Source organism: Taudactylus pleione, unplaced genomic scaffold, assembly GCF_031769625.1.
Source record: "Taudactylus pleione unplaced genomic scaffold, aTauple2 ptg000454l, whole genome shotgun sequence".
NCBI classification, from domain to species: domain Eukaryota; kingdom Metazoa; phylum Chordata; class Amphibia; order Anura; family Myobatrachidae; genus Taudactylus; species Taudactylus pleione.
In genome coordinates, this window is record NW_028284856.1 from 13413426 (window position 1) to 13430317 (window position 16892).

General features: G+C 42.6%; 1 protein-coding gene across 1 annotated transcript in view; it reads left to right on the forward strand.

The window, feature by feature from the left end:
• Positions 1 to 16892, forward strand: part of WRN (WRN RecQ like helicase) — a 138373-nt gene that overhangs the window by 49410 nt on the left and 72071 nt on the right. Inside the window, exon 18 of the mRNA XM_088448395.1 lies at positions 9311 to 9498. Within this exon, the coding sequence (XP_088304521.1) occupies positions 9311 to 9498 (188 nt within the window). The remainder of the gene's footprint in view (positions 1 to 9310; positions 9499 to 16892) is intronic.

Genomic DNA, 16892 nt, shown 5'->3' on the forward strand with positions numbered 1-16892 from the left:
ATCCCCAAGGTATCCTGTGGATACCCTATGGACCCCGAAGTAGAAAATATGAGATATGGTAAGAACTTACCTTTGTTATGTCTAATTCTACGAAGTCCATAGGGTTCCACGGGACTCCCGCCCTGTCGCACCTGTGCTGCAGATGGGCTTTGCTCTGTTCACCGGTTTTTCCGTCTCCCTCTGGTGAGAATGTGATTCTTGTGTGTATCCAGATCTTTTTTTCTCTCTCTTCCTTCTCCTCCTCCGGCCTATGGCTTGGTACAAAACTGAGATGCCTTGGCTCGGGGGCGGGGTATAGGAGGGGCACCCTAGTGCATCCTGGGAGGCTGAAAGCTTAACTCTATGGTGCCCGATGACTGACGTCACACCTATACCCCAAGGTATCCTGTGGAACCCTATGGACTTCGTAGAAATAGAGATAACAAAGGTAAGTTCTTACCATATCTCATATTATTTGCACTTTTAGTAATGTCAACCATGGTATGTCTATTGTGAGAGAGCGTTTCCCATATACACTAGGAGTGGTGGGGGCTTGTGGGTTTGTGCAGCCTCTGACCTTGAATGCTTTGATGATTGCACAGAAACAAGCTATGGACCTGCTACTAAATGTTCAGCAACTTATTCAGTATACCTGTATTTTTTACCATACAATAAGTGTAGCCCTGCAATATATTTCTCTACAATACCAATTATTTAACCCTGAAATCAGCAAAGTATATTGATATCATATAAATGCTGTGTCTACAATGGATATATAGGGCCAAATGTAATAGGGTGAGAGTTTAGAAAAGTGAGAGTTTCTGACACTTTTTAAACTTTGCCAATGTAATAAAGTCCAAAAACAAAGTAACAGAGCGAACTTGCATGTTTTTTTAGACTTAAAAAACTCTCACGATTTAAAATCTCATTCAGATGTTTTCCCATTTTGAAGATAAAACTCAACGAATGTGAGAGATTACTGCTAAACTCTCACATTTTCTAAACTCTCACCCTATTACATTTGGCCCATAGTATCTATACAGTCTTAATTATGCAATAAAATACATTTCCTGCAAATCTATAACTTTATTCCTCCATGCTTTCCTTGTTCTCTTTATGCTTTATTTACATGCTTCCTGTCATTATATGTTTATATGGGATGTAGTGATGAGAACCACCGGTCTCAATGCCCACAGCGGAATCCCGGTAATCTATGTAACCTAGGCGTCGAAATGCCGACGTCTATGTTAATTCCGATGCTGGAATGCCGAGGATGCCAGCCCAAAGGAAGGGCGCCCTCAGCGTTAGATGCGCGCGGGGGGGAGGAGATTCCCCTAGGAGGGAGGGTTAGGCACCACCGGGGGCCGGTTAGGTTTAGGCACACCCCCCGGGAGGGTTAGGTTTAGGGTGCGGGAGGGGATGTTAGGTTTAGGCACTAGGAGGGGAGGTTAGGGTTAGGCACCACTAAGGGTGGGTTAGGGGGGTGGGGACAGGGGAGGGTTAGTATACTTACCTACCCCAGTCTGGATCTCCTCATGTCGGGCATCCGCTGTTGGGATTTACCGCCGGCATTTCAATCCCATTAATTTTATATTTCCATGTTTTGTATCTACTATTATTTATCAATTTTGTCTATATTTGCTCCTTTCTCCATGCTTTACTCTCCATCGTTGTTCTCTCATGCAGTCTCCCTCATGTGCTCTCATACTTTCTCATGCACTCCTGCTCTTTCTCGTGTAATACAGATTTGTCCTTGCATATCTTTGCTGTAGACGTGCTAAAAAGCCCCTCTCTGCGCGCCAGCTACCATGAGACTCAGCTAGCGCCAGGCGTCTTTTTTTGCTTCTTTTTATTTACCGAAAATGTGGCTAAGTTGCAATAGGTTGCAACAAGGACGCACCAGCAGACTGCGCTGATCAATTTAATATACTTGTATATCTCTGTGCGACGGAGTCTCTGAATCTGAATGCGAGATGCTATAATGTAGCAGCCGCGGCTTTTTTCCATTGTGCTTCATATACAGACTCCGGTGTCCACAGATATACAAGTGTCACATATGAAATTAATCAGAACAGTCTGCTGGTGCTTCCTAGTCGCATCGCATTGCGACTTGCACGCATTTTCGGCAAAACAAAGATGCCCGACTCTAGCAGAGTAGCACGGGACCTGGCAGCTCACTCACACCAGGCAAGTAGCGCTGCATTGCATATTGAGGCTAGATGTATGAGGACACATCTGTATATACACACACATACTGCTCTGCACGTACACAGGAAGGAAAACTGATCCCACTTGCATACATCATTTCTACCTTTACGAACACACCCTCAAACATGCATATGTGTACATGGCCGCACTTTAAAGGATCCCTGACGTTTTATATACACAAATGAAGATTAGAGCAACACAGAGTTAACTTATAACAGTGAGAGGTATCACATTACTGGGATCTAATGTAGAAACTACTGTTCCTTCTAAATAATTTCTTATAATGTGCCTATTAAACTGTAATGTATTATATGTACTGTATGTAGGAATTATATGTACAGCATAAGAGCATATATGATCTCTAAGTTATCTTTGTGTAGTAAAAAGCTTTTGTACTATGTGTTGGTCTTGATGTGTTTTTTTTTTTAGTGTGGATAGACTTGTTATGTTAGCAATTAACACACAATGATGGACTATTTAACATGGAGGTAAAAGAGAATGTGTAATACTTGCACGGTATAGAACCCAGTCAAACAAGAGTCACATGATTAACTCCCACATGCATTTTTTGTAACAACTGGAAATTCCTGTGTATGTGGTAAAGAGCGAATGATTCAAACTGGTTGCAGGGAAAAAGATGCATCTTCAGAACTTCGGAGATGTCACGAGTTACAGCAAAAATAGTAATAAAATAATTGTATTATACCTAATAATTAGATGAGTTATTAGTAAGATATATGGATTTGTCTTATTTTTATGATTAGTAATAGAAGAAAAGGATAACACCTGAATATCCTACTACATTCAACAGGACATTTTATTTGGAGCTTAAATTAGTCAAAATGCTTATCTTTATAAGCCTATTTGCTTTTCACTTCACAAAACTCCATGTAAGGTAGGGATGTGCAGGCTCGGATAGGTTCGAGTTTGCACGTGGAGTTCGGATTTTTCCCTCCAAAAAAACGGAACTCAGAAAGAGGCAAAACGTCATCTTGCATGGACGAACATCATCATTCCTGGACAAAAGTCCAGGAATGATGGACATATATACATATATACAAAAGTCCAGGAATGATGATGTTCGTCCTTGCAAGATGACGTTTTGCCTCTTTCTGAGTTCCGTTTTTTTGGAGGGAAAAATCCGAACTCCACGTGCAAACTCGAACCTATCCGAGCCTGCACATCCCTAATGTAAGGACTGCTTCATTTTCCCTTATTCGGGCAAAACAATCTCTAGTACCGATCACTTAGGTAAGAATGTGTAAAAAAGTTTTCCCCTTTACATAGTGATTAGTGATCAGGTTTGAGCAAAATTACTGAGCTCACTTAAATATTGTACACAAAATTTAGTGACTGTTGTAGTTTTTTATTTACTTATGCATTACTAGCTGGGATACCCGGCATTGCCTGGGTTGAAGAATGGACCTTGAAGTACATCTGCAGCCTTCATTTTTTTTACATTGCAGATCAACATTGGAGAGCATGGCATATGAAAATGTGGAGGAAATTAGTAACTGTCAGTGCAGGTGCAGTGTGACAGTTGATCCTCCAACCCACTGCTCTGCCTGCCCCCAGCTGGTACATATCAGCCTGTGACTTCAGATCAGTTTAGGCACTGGAAGACATCCTCAGCGGACTGGCTTACACAGAATTTTCAAATCAGAGACTCCATGGACTACTCAACGGGTACCATGTAGACCTTCAAATTTAGCCAAAAACCTAATCGTTGTCAAACCACACCACCATGACAAATTTGGTACCACCTTCCATTTTAGTTTCACAATGTGTCTCTATTGCTAACATTGCTTTTGAAATCAGTAAAGGTCCGCTGTATGGATTAAAAGAAAAACTCCTAGATATTTGTTGCCCCTCTGATTCAGAGTCATGACTTTAATAGGTGTGGGCAAGCCTGACAAACAGAAGTAAACTCTACTCTGCTAGAGGGATTTGTTTTGCAGCTCATAGTCACCCTGGCTTATTCACTGCTGCTGTCTCTGAATGGGGTGTCTATTTTGCAGTACACTTTTGCATTGTCATTGTGCACTACTGCTGTCCAGTCAATCTCAGCTCATTTTGTTTCTAATTAGGGAAGTATGTCCAGGTCTAGGACTGATTTGGGACATGGTGAGCTTTTTCAGCTGTCACTCTTTCAATTGGGCCGAGCCGGGAGCCTAGGGAATGTAGACTTCCCTGTTGGTAAAGCACAGTCAGAGGGGGCATTTAGCGCCCTGCTGCTACATATCAAGACAATGCAGCTTGTCCAATTGACCTGGCTATGGGATCTTGTAAGGGGCTCATCTCCGTTGCAAAGAATATATCGTTTGCTTTCAAAATCATACAACTGAAGCACCTGACTCCTGCTGCACTTCAATCTAATCTTGAGGTACCATTTGAACAGTCTGAAGAAGTTTCAATGGTGATTCAATTCCCACCAGGGTGGAGTTTGTATGTTCTCTGTGTTAGTGTGGGTTTCCTCTGGGTGCTCTGGTTTACACCTACATTCCAAAACATACTGGTAGGTTAATTGGCTTCTGGACAAAAAGGATAGGAAATATAGATCGGAACCTCACTAGGGCAGATACTTAAGTGAATACCGAAATATTTCTGTTAGTGTTCAACACAGAAGGTTTCCTAGGTTCTGGTCGCTGGGACCACGTTCCTAGTTCATTTGTGTGACTTTTTGCCTTGCAACATCTAAAAGAACCTTCACAATTGTATTATTGACATTAATAGGTGAATTAAGAAAACTGTGTGCTAATTTGTGGCCATATCTGGATAATGGCATGTGGTTAATATCCCGACAGCCTGGCTGCTGTCGCTTAGAATGCTGGCGTTGGAATCCCGACACCTGTCAGAATCCCGGTGCCAGCATCCCAACCGCGGGCATCCCGAAGGTAAGTAGTGGGGTTAGGCACTAGGTGATGGGTTAGGTTTCGGGAGGAAAAGGGCGTAGGGTTAGGTTTAAGCTCTGTGGGAAAGGTTAAGTTTAGGATGCGAGGAGGGAGGAGTAAGGAGAGGGGGAGGGGATCCCAACTCCTGGATGACATCCTGTTGTTGGGAAACTCACACCAGACTGTAAAAGCCAGGATATCATAGGGGATAAGTGGAGACATGGCTGAATTGTGAAACTGTAAAAAATTAAGGGGATACTTCACGGCAAATAACATTTACAAAGCCAATATCCTTTTAGGACTAACTATAAATACATAGTGGCAGACTATTTGAGCCAAAAGAAAATCATTTGGGGGAATTGTGTCTAATGCCCGTATTCAATATGAGCCGACCCGCGATAATGTTTTCCCGGCACAGACTTTCCGCCTACTTCTCCTGTTTTGCAGGCGGAAAAATATTGCGCGCGTGCCCGCTTTACCCCGTATTCAATATGGAAGTACGGCGAAACTTGGACAGGCGGAAAGTACTGTCAGATTTGGGGAAATCAGCCTGACACCCCCCAATTGATGCTCTGACATGGGGGTTAGCTATGATACCCCCCGATTTGGCTTGCTGAAGGTATTTGGTGTTTTTAAACAGGCTCAATAGCTGCTAAATAGCGTTTTTGTATAAGTGGTGAAGAATAGTATTTAGGAGTTTTTTTTCCAGAAAATAAGTTCTCCCAGAAAATTTTGGGTACTTGAAAATGGGGGTCAGCATATTTAAAAGTTGCTAAAGTGAAGTGAAACTGAGAAATTATTTTGTTTATGAAAAGGAACCTGTGCTTTATACATTTGAGTTGCTTTATCCAGATGTATTACTCCAGGGCCCAGTCCTTCTATAGAGCAGCTACATTATATGGTCGGAAAATTGTAAAGGAACTGCTTAGAGGGGTAACAGTGTCTGTAATTAATACTCTCATGAAGACAAGAAAAAATAGCTCTTCAATAATATATTATAGGGTTTGGAAGAAGTGTATTTCATAGTGTGAAACCAAAACAAATGTGTGTTACTGGAAACCAAATTGACTTCAAAAGAATTGATTTTTGTTTGTTCCGAGCAGTGAAAACAATTTGCCCTTATATCGGGTCATTTGTGGCTCTATGGGTCCTCAATTTAGTTCTTTAGCAATAATGGATGCACCTTTTGAACCAATGCTTGAAGTTCCTCTGAGGTGGATGACATTAGGGGGCTTATTTATGTTTGTATGTGTTCATGTCCGATATTTTAAAAGGTAGTGCTTTTACTAGTAAGACATGGCTGGTAAAAGCACTGCCCTTTTAAATATTGGGCATGAACACTAACAAGTGTCCATATACATCATATAGCAAGGGTGCCCAGACTTTTGGACTCTGTGATTTAATTTTAAAACTAAAAATCGCCTGTGATGTACAGAGTATCTACATGTGCTTGTGCCATAGGTGTGCTCCTGAAAAAGGGGGTGTGGCCTCACAGCAAGGGTGTGGGGACTGTATTGCCGAAATCACACATTGGCCCCCACAGGAGAAAACCCAAACACACTGTCCCCCAGTAGGAAAAAACAAAACATTGTCCCTCACATTAGAATTGCCACAGTCCTCCACATAATACTGATTTATTCCTAGTAACAGAATTTAGATGTTCATTGCCTCATTATTGATGCATAAAGCAGTAGAGCACATAATGATAAATTGCCCTGAAAGTGAGATCAGGCTCCAGCATATTTTCCTTGTAGAGTAGAGGGCACAGTGTAGCTTAGGGGTGGTGTCACAAGGGTGCTTCATTCAGCTAGAAAACAGTGTTTAATCGCTCCAGTAGTCAGAGTGGCTGGTCCTGATGCACATGACCACCAACGCTTCATCCAGCAGCGCAGGGGAAGCCGCAGCTGACATGTACCTTCTGCGGTCAGGTGTATCACCAGCAGCCAATAAGAATTTAGGGTGATTTTGGTGAAACACCTGACCGCAGACAGTACATGTCAGCTGCTGCTTCAGCTTTGGTGCAGCAGCCAATAAGAATCTGCCTGACTCTTATTGGCTGCTCCCGCACGATTGTCCTGTCGCGTGTCCGTGGTTAATGCGATCGGCACATTGGCCACCACTGTCGTATAGTGTGTACATCTGATCCATCGTTCACTGCTGTCCTGTACATCAGATGGGGCAGTGCAATGAACGACGCGATGCTATTACATACAGCATGTAACAATACATTGTATCATCGTACACCGGATCGTGCAGTGTGTACAGTGCGCGCAATGAATTGTTACATCGCATCACTGGGCCGCACCGTCGTACAGTGTGTACCCAGTTTTAGGAATTTAGAATAATTGTTAATCTTGTTATTAAAGGTTATGCCCTTTCCACACAAGCTGTTTTCAGATGGACCAGAGAAGAAACCATACCATAAGAGAGATGGACATAAAGTACTGGAATTACCGGTACTAAAAAAAAAAAATACACACTACTCACTCAACTTCTTGCTACCACTCTTTGTAGAGTATGTAACTTATGTGGGAGGTGTGTTTTTTTTTTTTTTTTTTTGGCGGGTGGGGGGAGAGGGTATTTTTGTTGCCCTACTTATTGTATTCCTTGTGTAAGTGCTATGAGAGGTGTATTGAAGTGGATTATACTCCATCACCATAATTCCTTTTTATTTTTCTAAATACTCTATGGCAGTCCAGTTCTCACCCATTTTGTTCAGATGTTTTCTAAAGACAGCTTGAGAAGTCACTGGAAGGCTGTAGGGAAGAGGGGAAGCTCCATTATATTTCCTTCAAGGGACCTTTTTTTAACTACCTGTCTCTATCTAGAATGAAGCTAGTCTATTGTAAGAGCTGCCATGAAGTATTTAGAAGGAAATGGTTTATCTGTGAGTAACCTGCTGTTTTATATAGCGTATTTTATGCATTTTCATGATCATTCTTTGCTGCCTTTGGTATTCCATTCATTTGAAATTGTTGACTACATATCAGACTTTGCTAGTACTTTAGTATTATTTAATGGTATTACTGTGACTGTTATCCACTCTGTTTCCATATCACACAGCCTCCACCCCAGTTTTCATCTCACTTATTACCTCGTCCACAACATGAACACCTCTACTTTAACCACCCCCTTATTCAGTGCCCACATAATCCTTTACCTACATTTTCGACCCCTATCCTCCCCTTCTAGTATCCTCCACTTGCTGTTCCTCCTTCTCTCCTTGGTCTGCTTCCCCCCCCCCCGATACTTGTCCCCCCACTCTCAACCACCTCCCTCCCTCTCTTGCCTTGCTACCCCAACGCTAAGCCCCATTCCCTACTGTCACTGCCTGTCACCTCCAGGGCTGCCAAGAGAAATCATGGACCTGGGTACAGCAACATCCTAGGGGCACCCCCTGGAGGGGCCATGGCCACAGCATGTTGGGCATGGCTGCACAGCTTTTTGGGTGGGTCTAGCATGTGAGAACCACCCCCTCAAAGGAGCATGGCATAGTACCCAGCAGCTGGGACAAATTATTCACTATTAGAATGGCGGGACAGTCCCATAATATGTGCATTTTTTGCTAGATGCAACAACTTCTTTTTTTTTTTTTTTCATTTCTCATGTAAATAACACACAAAATCTATTTTTTTGTTATAGAGATAGATGAACGAAGAACTTAAGTTTGACATAACATCAGGTCATCTTAAAACACACACATTCAGCTGCTTATATCCTAACCCACTGCTCCATGCTCCTTCCTCACTATCTACCCGATCTGTGTCACCCCTGTCTGCCTGCCCCTCCCCTTTAGAATCTAAGCTCTCAAGTGCAGGGCCCTCGTCCCTCACATGCTTCTCCTTCCCCTACCTATACTATTGTGTACTCCTAACTCCCCAATTGGCACCTAACACTTTCTTGCTGATGCCCGCCTGCTTGTGTTATGCAGCTATGTTTAGAAACTCTGTCCTTGTCCCGCTAATAACTGTTTTTGTTGCGTGCTAATTTATGTACCGTGTAAGGCGCTGCAGAACCTTTGTGGCGCCATATGAATAAAGGGTAATTATGATTTATATCCAGTGTTCCTTACATTTCAGTTCTGTGATGTTCTACTTGAGTAAACTTGAGTTGAGTAAAATGTCTGTGTACTAATCAAGAATTATATTAAAAACATTTCAGTGGGTAGCATAGCTTCAGCTTCAAGTCTCCAAGTCTAGTACTATATTAAGGTCTGCTCTTAATTATTCTAGGTGCCTATTGTGGCTTTGACAGCAACAGCAAGCCCTTCAATCCGCAAAGATATTTTGGATTCCTTGAAACTGTGCAACCCACAGGTCACCTGTACTAGCTTTGATCGGCCAAACCTGTATCTGGATGTTGCCCGAAAGACCTCAAATATCGCTCGAGATCTTCAGCAGTTTCTTATTAAGAAACAAGGGTAAGACCACAGCAAACAATGCAAGAAAATGCATTTGGTAAAATGTAAATGCCTAGTAAATATCCTTGAATTAACAACTGGTAACATTATAATCATTAGTACTTTTTTAATTAGTTTTCAATTGTGCATGGCTCTGGGTGACAACCGTTAGGGAGCATGGTTACTTATCACTTTAGTTTCCCTCTCCTGTATTTTCTATGCCTTAGAAGCTCCATACACACAGATCTCACACAAGCGCCACACTTTATGATGTACAAGCATTTCATGCTGAAGGAAATGTTAAGTAACTGGGTCAGTCAGCTAATGTATCGCATTATGCAGTTTTCAGTGTTTGGTGTATGTAATCTAACTAACTTTATCTATGATTGAAAGTATAAATCGCATCGGTTCTCCATTAATTTGGAATCTAGCATAGAGAGATTTTTTTTCTACACAATGTATGTCTTAGCCCTTTTAAGACAGGGTTCTGTTATGTGGCAAAGCAGGAAGAAAGCCGTGTTCTCTGTATACATTTTTTCACATTATTTGTGACTCAATTTCGTATTAGTGGACCTATATAACTGCTAAGCATTTCAAATATCCAAAAATGGGACACAGAAGCTATTGCAGAGCTGAACGCTTGTTGGCCGTAATTGCACTCGCATTGCATGTACCAAACTAAATGCAGATAATTCTCTGTATGCAGAGTTGTGCTCATCTCTGGCGAAACCGTCCCTATCAGTACACACTTTCATAGCCGTCCTCATTAGCCATGCGCATTTACACCAGCCCTATTTGAACATAGGTTTATATACATGTATGTACACACACAACTCTGCATAGCCTGCAGTTTTGTTGATACATCCTCTTGGATCTTAAACTATGGGCCAGATGTAATAGGATGACAGTTTAGTAAATGTGAGAGTTTAGCAGTAAACTCTGCCAAAGTAATAGAGTCCGAGAACATGCAAACTGTTTTAGTTTAAAAAAACTCTAACGATTTAAACTCTCATCCAGATGTTTACCCATTTTGAAGATTAAACTCGACCAATGTGAGAGATTACTGCTAAACTCTCACATCTTCTAAACTCTCGCCCTATTACATTTGTCCCTATGTGCGAATGCCCTGGTTCCTGGTGCTGCAAGTTTATTATGATGTTTGCCATAATCTACTGATGATTAGGTATATCAAAACCAAGCATTGCTGCAAGTTTATTCTGATGTTTGATATACCTAATACTCAGTAGATTATTGCAATCTAAATTCCATCATTGCTGCAGAAAGTTTAGAATGAGACAATCTGTACAGTGTATTGATAACTAGACCAAGTTCTTCTTAGCTTTGTGGTATTCCTTGTTTATTTGTTTTAGGAATTTTATTACTGCCTTTTTAGTGGGAGGGTATTGGGGTTGATTGTAATCATTGCATACACATGCCAGCATTCACTATTTAAGTTTCATTGGTAGGCTGCAGGCCTTGGCTGCTGGTGCATAATATTTATAAGTGCAGTTTGCATTTCTAATCAAATTTTGGCGCTATACCGGCGTTAAACCGAAGTCAAACAGAAAGAAACCACTCTAACTTCAACCCATCCAAAAACCAGAACATTTGGACAAAGTATAAACAAGAAATGTAAATTCAACATCTCTTCGCTACAAGCAACTGCTTTCTGCATAACAAGGACATTCATCACTGGACTCTGGGTCTGATTCAGCTTTGGGAATAGAGTGAGAAATAGCACTGAACTGTGAACCTGGACAAACCATATTGCAAGGGGTGTAAATACATACATTTTTTTTTTGCATGTGGGGTAAATACTGGCTGCTTTTGAATGTAGCCCACAAAAACTGCACAGCCTTTATTATTACTCTACAATTTAGATGTCAGTTTTGACACACTGCTCCCAAATCTAAATCTCTCTGCACATTTTAAATCTGCCCCACCTGCAGTGCAGTGCAGTGAGATATCTCACTCTATTTCCAAAGATGAATCAGGCCCTATGTTTGCTCACTGTAAGAACTTAACACTCTAAACACTCTACATGATAATATTTGTGCTGGCTCTCTGATTTCACAAATACCATGTATCTGTGCCAATTTCAGTTTATCTCTTAGAAATATTGTCTTTTTACCTTAGGTCTTTGCCATGCCTGTCATGTCTTCTAATACAGTTTACTTTAATATTCAGTTTCTTCCCCATTAAATCTCCACTTTGTCTCCACTCAATTATAAACTTTTGTCATTGCACAGACACATTTTTTTCCACTGTACTTTTACTTGCTTCCCTGCATATCTCTTGCACTTTATCTCACATTCATAATTTATTCCTACATCTAGATTTCCTCCCCAAACTCAACCCAGCCACACCCTCTCTAAACAGTACTATTTCAAGAAGCTCATCTCCTCCCAGTCCTCAAAACCCCAGCGTCTCTTCACCACCTTCAACTCTCTCCTCTGTCCACCCCCTCCTTGCCTCCCCTCCTCACTGCCCTTGACTTTGCTACCTACTTTACATCTAAAATTGATTCCATACGTCAGGACATCATATCCCACCAGTCCCCCAGCTCTACACCTCCTCCTTTCCCGGATCACCCATCCCCATCCATTTTACCAACTTTGACATCCTCTTCCCTGTATCTGGAGAGGAAGTCATGTCCGTCATCCGGTCCTACCCCCCTTTCACATTCCCCCTTGACCATATCCCTTCACGTCTCCTCCGCTACCTCTCTCCATGTGCCTGTTATCTTGCCGACCTCCTCAATCTCTCCCTCTCATCTGGCACTGTCCCTTCTGCATTCAAACATGCCCTTGTCTCCCCCATTCTTAAAAAAATCTTTTTTCTTGATCCTATCTCTCTCTCCAACTACCGTCCCATCTCTTTCCTCCCTTTTGCCTCCAAGCTCCTTGAGCGTATTGTCTACAACCTCCCACTCCCTCCTTGACCCTTCTCAGTCTGGCTTCCATTCTTTCCACTCCACTGAAACTGCCCACGCAAAAATATCAATGACATCCTTGCTGCCAAATCCAATGGCCACTACACTCTCCTGACCTTCGACACTGTGGACATCCCTCTCCTGCTGCAAATCCTTCACTTCCCTGGTCTACGTGACACTGCCCTCTCCTGACTTTCTTCCTACTTCTCTGACCGGTCCTTCTCTGTCTCCTCTCATGACTCCTCTTCCCCACCACAGCCTCTTACAGTAGGTGTTCCCCAAGGTTCTGTTCTGGGACCTCCTACTATTCTCCTATCTAGGTGAACTCATCAGCTCTTTTGACCTCCATTATCATCTCTATGCTGATGATACTCAGATCTGCCTTTCCTCCCCTAACCTCTCCCCCTCTCTCCTCACTCGTATCCTGCATCTGTCTCTCTGCTATCTCTTCCTGAATGTCACAGTGATTTTTTAAACTTAATATGTCTACGACTGAGCTGATGATTTTCTCACCTTCCAACATAACCTCACTTCCCACTATTTTTTTAACAATTGGTGACACAACTATCTGCTCTAGCCCCAAAGTGCGCTGTCTTGGAGTTATCCTGGATTCCTCCCTCTCCTTCAAACCACATATCCAGAGCCTCTCACAGTCGCTGTCGTTTCCATCTCAAAAATATTTCCAAGATTAGACCCTTTCTCACCCAGGATGCTACTAAAAACCTCATACACTCACTGGTCATCTCCAGATTGGACTACTGTACCCTATCTGGCCTCCCCAACTCCCATCTCTCTCCTCTCCAGTCTGTCCTCAATGCTGCTGCTTGACTCATCTTCCTCTCCAAACGCTCTACATCTGCCTCCCCTCTCCTACAAGCCCTCCACTGGCTCCCCTTCCCTTTCAGAACCCAATTCAAGGTCTCACACTCGCTTACAAAGCCCTCACCCATTCCTCTCCCATTTACATCTCTGACCACATCTCCCTTCACTTTCCTGCCCGCCCTCTTCGCTCAACAAATGCACGCTGCCTATCGTGCCAACTGATTACTTCCTCCCACTCTCTCCAAGATTTTGCCTGTGCTGCTCCCCTACCTTTTGGAACTCTCTTCCTCTCCCCATCAGACTCTCCACCTCTTTACAGTCCTTCAAACGGGCTCTCAAGACCCACTACTTCATCAAAGTCTTCCAGCTCCCATTCTAACTTGCTGCAACATGCTCCTTCCTCCCTGTTTACCCCATCTGTGTCACACCTGTTTGTCTGCCCCTCCCCTTTAGAATGTAAGCTCTTACGAGCAGGGTCCTCTCCCCTCTTGTGCTTTCCCTTACTTTACTTTCATCTACTTCTTACCCCCCACCAGGGCACCTAACACTTTGTTGCTTACTCTCTGTTGCATATCTAGGTGTTATGGTCACTTATGTAGCAATGTATATTATACATGTCCTTGTCCTATATTGTATTGTACTGTAAGTCGCTTGTCAAATTATTTATGTACTTTGTAAGGCGCTGCGGAACACTTGTGGTGCCATATAAATAAAGGATGATAATAAGAATACTGCCCAGTTATTCCTCTTCATCCAGAAGTGGAGATACCTCTGAGTTGCGTAACACTCTGCATTGCCCATAGTTGTGTATGCTCAGCTCTGAAACATATGCAGTGCAAAAACAAGCAACATATATCTGCAGTGCATTGCTGTCTTGTCAACTCTGCATTACAACCTAAAGCGGTGAGTATGTTTGTTCGGTACTTTAAGATTTTTTGCATAAGCAGGAGGACCAGTGAGAATCCACTGTGTCAGTGATTGCAGCATCCCATTGGCCCTTCTGCTCCACAAAAACACACAACTGGTTTTTAGTCAGGACTGTGAAATAAACCCCAGAGTTTGGGAAATATAGCCTCGGTTGGAGGGCTGAGCTATAATACTTTGATCCGTCCTTAGCTGGAAGTGCAGCTTTCAGATTTGTTCTAATGAGACCATATATTTCTTGCTTTCAAAGAAAAGTTTGTATCTTATCTATATACTTCTATACAGGAGACTGAAAAGGTAGACACCTTAAAGCAACAACAAAATAGATCTGTAATTCACTAGCCCAACAGGGGAGGAAAGTACCTGTGCATCATAGTAAGCTGGGTTGAAAGATCAATAAATTGGTTTTATACTTTATCCCAGTGGTTCCCAACTTTTTTGAACCACGGCACCCTACAGTATCAGAATTGTTTTCGCGGCACCCTTAAGCCAAAAGTCTGTTATTGAGAAACTCAGAAAAAAATGTAAGGTATTAAAGTGAAGTAAATTGTGATTAGTTGTCATCCTTAGGGTCAGTTATGTGGTGGGGGACAGGTTTGCACTTCTGTTTGTCCACATATTTAATTTACATTGACCATAAATAATTTGATTCGTTTCTGGACCACCAACCTGAGGCACTCCTGTAAGTGTCCCAAGACACCCTCGGGTGCCACGGCACACAGTTTGGGAGCCACTGCTTTATCCTATTATAAAGTTAAAAGGATGTGGATAAAATAACTAGGTGTTTCTTTCCCAAAGAACAAAACACGTCTATCTGCAAAAGGTTTGTACCTATATAATTATGTCACTTTTATTGCCTTGGACAAATGTGGCATGAAATGTTGACATTGAGGACGTCTACATTGTACATTTCGACAATCAAAATGTCGACACACATATTTTAGCCTAACCCTGATTGCAGCCTAACCCGAAGTGCATTAATAATGTCAACATTTTTGACAATGTCAACATTACGTTAGTGTCGACATTTTAGTGTTGACATTTTGATTGTTGACATATTGACTACATCCTGCCTTGAGCAAATCACTACAATAACAGGGTCTTTGTTATGCATTAAAATCTAAAAATGCTGCCAGCTGCAGAACATATTTTCATTTACCATCCACTATAGTCCCACTTAAGCATCACCCTTATAAGTCATGCTTTTATAAACTGCAAAATGGTTACCTTATTATAAAATGGATAATTAGTTCTTATTTCTTATTTATATAATTCCTTCATGTTACACAATGATTTACAGAGAATTTTAATTATGTACACAAGTCTTTACACCACTGAAGCTTGCACTCTAAATTCCCTACCACATACTTACGAAGATTCAATTTTTGGCAGTTAGTTAGATCACTGTGTGTGAAAACCAAAGCACACGTATAAAACCCAGGAAACATGCAACATACACACATACAATGCTCTGATCCAAATCAAACAAATTATTTATTTGAGGTAGCAATGCTAATCACTATCACACTTCAACATGTAATATAGCTCATCACCATATAAAACCCTCTGCAGAGTATTGACATGGGAAAGGGTCACCATGTCGTTGCTTACAGTGCTGGATGCCTCTCCGCTGTTAATCAGTCAGACGTAGCTCACTTGAGTTCAGTAACCTGCTATTGGTGTTAGAGTTCAGTGCAGGGGATGTAGCCAGCACAGTGTTCTCCCCAGGCTGTTATCTGCGGGCGCATCGCCTGGCAGAAACAACCTACCGTCCGGCACTTTCCCCCGCCGACCCCTGCTGTTCCCAGTGATGCAGTGTGCGGGTGATGTCATGACATCACCCGCAACCTGAGGAGCCTGCCCCGTGCTCCTGCTGGATCTAGTTAGATTCAGTCTGAGCGAGGGAGTGGGAGCGCGAGCAGAGAGCAAGTTAAGGTAAGTTCTGGGCTGGGGCTGGGACCAGTCTGGGGGCACTATTTAAGCCTGGGGGCACTGCATAAGGGACCAGCCTGGGGGCACTGCATAAGGGACACGATTTAAGCCTGGGGCACTACATAAGGGACCAGTCTGGGGGCACTATTTAACCCTGGGGCACTACATAAGGGACCAGTCTGGGGGCACTACTTCAGCCTGGGGGCACTGCATAAGGGCAAAGCAAAACTACAGGGGGCAATGCATAAAGGGGAAAACTACAGGGGGCAATGCATAAAGGGGAAAACTACAGGGGGCAATGGTATAAAGGGCACAAATACAGGGGGCACTGCATATGGGGATAACTACAGGGGGCACTGCATAATGGACACTTTTGACTGAGAGCCAGGGGGGAGCAGCTTGAGACATGTCGGGCTGGAATGGTAAGGGAGATACCCCTTTTCCCGGCGCGCGCATAATTGTAAAGGCCCCCACCTGGGGGTGATGCCACCTGACTGGAAAAAAATTCTGGGGAGAACACTGCAGCATTGTCTGGGAGTACACCAGCAAGCAACTGAAATTCCGCTTCATTGTCCTGACTGCTCATATTAGAGTTGCATTTCAGATTGCTCCAATTGGGGATCTGTTTGCTTATCATATGAGTACTGGATTGTGTACTGGTCAGATGGCTGCAGCATTGTGCACATTTAAAATGAGGGTTTCTTTGTTCAACAAATAGAATCTACATTGCATATTGGCCAAATAGTTCTGTTTACTCTTAAGTTTGTGCTGCATTGCATACTTGTGTAACTGGTCAGCTTGCTGT